Source organism: Nicotiana sylvestris, chromosome 10 (genome assembly GCF_000393655.2).
Source record: "Nicotiana sylvestris chromosome 10, ASM39365v2, whole genome shotgun sequence".
Classification (NCBI taxonomy): Eukaryota; Viridiplantae; Streptophyta; class Magnoliopsida; order Solanales; family Solanaceae; genus Nicotiana; species Nicotiana sylvestris.
This window is the reverse complement of record NC_091066.1, coordinates 11,736,726-11,742,301: the sequence shown is the minus strand read 5'-3', so window position 1 is coordinate 11,742,301 and position 5,576 is coordinate 11,736,726. Positions and strand designations below refer to the sequence as shown.

The 5,576-nt window shown below is 43.8% G+C and overlaps 1 protein-coding gene across 1 annotated transcript; it reads left to right on the top strand.

Annotated features, from left to right (window-relative positions):
• The first annotated feature begins 985 nt into the window (after positions 1-985).
• Positions 986-1,552, top strand: LOC138879006 (uncharacterized). Its single transcript, XM_070158578.1, has one exon. The coding sequence runs from the start codon at positions 986-988 to the stop codon at positions 1,550-1,552; it is 567 nt and encodes a 188-aa protein (XP_070014679.1).
• Positions 1,553-5,576: the final 4,024 nt, after the last annotated feature.

Below are 5,576 nucleotides of genomic sequence, written 5' to 3'. Positions count from 1 at the left end.
CTTGGCAAGGATTTTGAACTTGTTGCAACTGTGCCTTAGCCAATTGATTCATAGTAGTTGTGAACTCCACTATAGCTTGCCCATGGTCATGTAATTCCCTATGCAAATGAATAACCGAAGGGTCACCTTGAGGCACATTGGCTCTACTTTGCCATGAAGAAGAAGTGTCATACATCTCATCAAGTACATCACATGCCTTATCATACAACAGCTTCATAAAGTTCCCCCCAGCAAGTTGGTTCACTATGCATTGATTTGTTGTATTGATGCCCCGGTAGAAAGTTTGTTGGATCATAACATCGGTCATATCATTGTTGGGGCATTCTTTCACCATCATTCTATACCTCTCCCAAATCTCATGCAAAGGTTCCGTGGGCTCTTGCTTGAAAGCCAATATCTCATCTCAAAGTGCCGCCATATGCCCGAGTGAATAGAATTTAGCAATGAATTTATCCGCCAACTCGTCCCAAGTTCTGATGGAATGGTTGGTAAGTCTCTCGATCCAATCTAATGCCTTCCCCCGAAGTGAGAATGGGAAAAGTCTCAACCTAAGAGCATCCTCAGACACATTCGTCTGTTTGCTCCCCCAGCATGTATCTACGTACTTGAAGATGTGGTTGATGAAAATATGAACAATAAAGTGAGGATTGATATTCAAGAAGTCGAGGTGGAAACTCAAAATGATGTGAACCCGTCTAGGGAACACATAATTGACATGCCGGAGTCGGTTGTGCCTAAATCCAAGGCACCTTTGCCAAGGCCACCTCCACCTTATCCTCAAAGGCTCGCGAAGCAAAAGAATAATAATCAGTTTAAAAAGTTCGTTGACATGATGAAGAGCTTATCTATTAATGTGCCTTTGGTGGAGGCACTTGAACAAATGTCGGACTATGCAAAATTCATGAAAGACTTGGTCACAAAGAAGCATTCTATGGATTGTGAAACTATAAATATGACTCACCAATTTAGTGCTATAGTGCATTCAATGGCCCCGAAGCTTGAAGATCCCGGTGCATTCACCATTCCTTGCACCATTGGGAGTGCGGAATTTGCCAAGGCTTTATGTGACTTGGGAGCTAGTATCAATCTGATGCCTTACTCAGTCTTCAAAACTTTGGGTATTGGGCAACCTAGACCGACTTCCATGAGGTTACAAATGGCGGATCGATCGATGAAGCGACCTTTGGGCATTATTGATGACGTGCTTGTCCGGGTGGACAAATTCATATTGTCGGCGAACTTAGTGATTTTGGACTGTGAAGTGGACTATGAGGTCCTTATCATTCTAGGGAGGCCTTTCCTTGTGACGGGGAAGGCATTTGTTGATGTTGAAGAGGATGAGCTCACTTTCCGAGTGGGAGATGAAAAGGTTGTCTTTCATGTTTGCAAATCTATGAAGCAACCCAATAGCACCGAGGTGTGCTCATTTGTAGGCCTTGTCACAGCTGTGATTGTGGATGACACCAATGCTATGATCAATGTGGACGACCCCCTTGAGGTCGAGCTATTAATCTTGATGTCAATGATGATGCAAGCAGAGTGGAGTGCGTGAATGCCTTACATATGATGGGCTCTTATTCCAATGAGCCTAGAAAATTGTCCTTGGATATTGAAAACCAGAAAACTCCACCAACAAAACCATCAATTGAGGAGCCATTGGTGTTGGAGTTGAAACCACTGCCTCCACACCTCAGGTATGAGTTCTTGGGCTCAAATTCTAGTTTACCAGTTATTCTTTCTTCTTGCCTAACTAACATGCAGGTTGAGGCCACTTTGGCGGTGCTTCAAAGGCGAAAAAGGGCAATTGGATGGACTTTGGCTAACATTCGGGGAATAAGCCCCGCATTCTGTATGCACAAAATTATCTTGGAGGATGATGCAAAACATTCCTTGGAGCATCAAAGAAGATTGAACGAGGCAATGCAAGAGGTTTTGAAAAAGGAGGTGATCAAGTGGTTGGATGCCGGGGTTGTGTACCCCATTTCCGATAGCTCGTGGACTTCTCTAGTACAATGTGTACCAAAGAAGGGTAGTATGACTGTGGTGACAAATGACAACAATGAACTTATTCCCACTCAGATAGTTACCGGATGGAGGGTATGCATGGACTACCGGAAGCTGAACAAGGTGACTCGCAAGGATCATTTCCCATTGCCATTCCTTGACCAAATGCTTGATCGCCTTGCGGGGCGTGCCTTTTATTGCTTTTTGGATGTATATTCGGGGTATAATCAAATCTTGATTGCTCTGGAAGATCAGGAAAAGACCACATTCACTTGTCCTTATGGCATATTTGCTTTCTCTAGGATGCCTTTTAGGTTGTATAATGCACCAGCTACATTTCAGCGGTGTATGATGGCCATTTTCACCGATATGGTGGAAGACATTTTGGAGGTGTTCATGGACGATTTTAGTATTGTAGGGGACTCATTTGATCAATGCTTGAAGAATCTTGATAGGGTGTTGGCCCGTTGTGAAGAAACCAATCTTGTCCTCAATTGGGAGAAATGCCATTTTATAGTGGAAGAAGGAATCGTTCTCGGGCATAATATTTCAAAGCATGGGATTGAAGTTGACAAAACCAAGATAGAGGTGATTTCAAGGCTTCCTCCTCCCATTTCCGTCAAGGAAGTGAGGAGTTTTCTTGGGCACGCAGGGTTCTACCGGAGGTTTATAAAAAAAATTCAAAGGTGGTAAACCCCTTGTGCAAATTACTAGAAAAGGATGTCAAGTTTGTGTTTGATGAGGGATGTATGCAAGCATTCGAGCTTCTCAAGCACAAGTTGACCACTGCCCCAATCATTAACACACCAAATTTGAGCTTGCTTTTTGAGCTCATGTGTGAGCAAGTGACGTTGCGGTTAGGGCTATTTTGGGTCAAAAGGTTAACAAGATGTTTCATCCGGTGTACTACGCAAGCAAGACCATGAATGAGGCTCAAAGGAACTACACTGTTACCGAAAAAGAGTTGTTGGCCATAGTGTTTGCAATGGAAAAGTTCTGACCGTATCTTATGGGGGCCAAGGTCATAGTGCACGCTGATCATGCCGCCCTTAGGTACTTGATGACAAAGAAAGACTCCAAGGCAAGATTGATGCAATGGGTGTTACTACTTCAAGAGTTTGATCTAGAAATTGTGGACCGGAAGGTAGTAAAAACCAAGTGGCGAACCACTTGTCCCGTTTGGAGGAGGAGGGGAGGCCTTGTGATGGCCTTGAGATCAATGATTCATTTCTCGATGAACAAATCCTTACGGTGTCAATGAATGATATGCCATGGTTTGCCGATGTTGCTAATTACCTTGTGCCCGGAATAATCCGTGTGAGCTCTCTTCTAACCAAAGGAAGAAGCTCAAGCGGGATAGTTTGGATTTCTATTGGGATGAGTCGTACTTGTTCAAGATTTGCATGGATGGTGTGATTCATAGGTGTGTCCCGGAGGAAGAACAATTGAGTATCTTAGAGGCTTTCCATTCCTCACCCTATGGTGGCCATCACGGTGGGGTGTGGGCCTCCTCGAAAGTTCTTAGTTGTGGGTTTTATTGGCCAACCTTGTTCAAAGATGCGGGTGATTTTGTGAAGAGGTGTAACGAATGCCAAAGAGCGGGTGGAATTTCAAAAAGGGATGAGATGCCTCTCAATACCATTCTTGAAGTGGATATCTTTGATGTTTGGGGCATCGATTTCATGGGTCCATTTGTTAGCTCTTATGGGAATACTTACATTCTCGTGGCGGTTGACTATATCTCAAAATGGGTTGAAGTCGTGGCTTTGCCTAACAATGAAGCCCGGAGTGTTGTTGCATTTCTTAAGAAGAGCATTTTCACAAGGTTTGGCACTCCTCGTGCGATTATTAGTGATGGGGGATCTCATTTTTGCAATAAATCTTTTGACACGTTGCTTTCTAAGTACGATGTCAATCGCAAAGTTTCTACCCCTATCACCCTCAAGCAAGTGGTCAAGTGGAAGTCTCCAACAGGGAAATCAAAAGCGTATTGTCAAAGACGGTCAATGCAAATAGGACCGATTGGCCGAAGAAGTTGGATGACGCTCTATGGGCTTATAGGACGGCTTTCAAGACTCCTATTAGTATGACTCTGTATCAATTAGTGTTTGGGAAAGCTTGCCATCTACCGGTTGAATTAGAGCACAAGGCTATGTGGGCTTTGAGGAAGTTGAATTTGGAATGGGATATTGCAGCCAATCTTCATGTGGAGCAGCTCAATGAACTTGATGAATTTAGATTCCATGCCTACTCCAGTTCGTCCTTATATAAGGACAAGATGAAGTACCTTCATGATAAATATGCTCGCGGAAAGGAGTTTAAAGCAGGTGATTTCGTTCTCTTGTTCAACTCCCGGTTACGTCTGTTTCTGAGAAAGCTCAAATCCAAAGGGAGTGGACCGTTTGAAGTTGTGTTTGTGACCTCTTTTGGTGCTCTTGATTTAAAGAACAAAAATGGTGAAGTCTTTAGAGTTAATGGGCACCGAGTCAAGCATTATCTTGGGAAAATTGATGACAGCCACGTGGTGGCACTTCTTCATTTCAAATGATGTGATGGTAATCTGCGTCGTGCCGCGATGTTAAATCAGGCTCTTCTTGGGAGGCAACCCATGTGTTTTTCTTCTTGCTTTCTTTGATTTTCTTTGAAGTATAGTATTGATTTTTGGGCTAACTGGTTGTGAGATGTTACAGGGTTATGTTGATGCAGTGCAAGACATAGTGGAAAAAATGCACAGGTCTCTGAAGTTGCAAGTGCGGCCGCAGTACATTTTGTGCGGACCGCACTGGTGTGGGTAAAATGAAGCCTCTCTGAAGTTTGCCACCACGTCCGCACTACATTTTGTGCGCTCTGCGGTGGACCTATGCGGCCGCATTCCATTTTGTGTGGACCGCAGAGTGTTGCCTTCCCAAACTTGAACAAAATAGTTCAGTGCAGACCGCGGTCCATTTTGTGCGGTTCGCACTGGTAGGTGAGACTGGGACCCAGGGGCTTTTCTATAAATAGACCTTGAGGGTCTCCTGATACCCTTTTCGAAATTTTAACTCTTAGAGCATACTAATATTGTTCATCCCTTGCATTTGAATGTAATTACTTGCTTGGCATTGATTAGTTTCACTTCATCTCATAATCTGGTAACAAAATCTTCCTTTTCCTTGTTTAATTTTGTAATTTCGTTTAATTTTTGTTTTTCTTAGCTTCTATTCTTCTTTCTCCCGTATTTATTTCAATTTCCTAGGCTAGAGTAGTTAAATTTTGAATTCATGAGGACTTAATTAGTGTAATGGGCTGGGTAATCATCTAGGGACTCTAATTAGGTGGGAAAATGAACTTAAAGGCAAAATTTCATGAACCCTAACTCAGTGCCACTTCTGGGCACTCAGTGCAGACCGCGGTCGTCTTTGTGCGGTCCACGGTGCCCCACTGCAGTCCGCAGTACCACTTTGTGCGGACCGCACTGATGAACTTCTGGAAAGCTGAACCTAGGGCAGTGCGGCCATACTACATTTTGTGCAGACCGCACTGGCCCCTGTGCGGCCGCACTACCATTTTGTGTGGTCCGCACTGGTTAGATA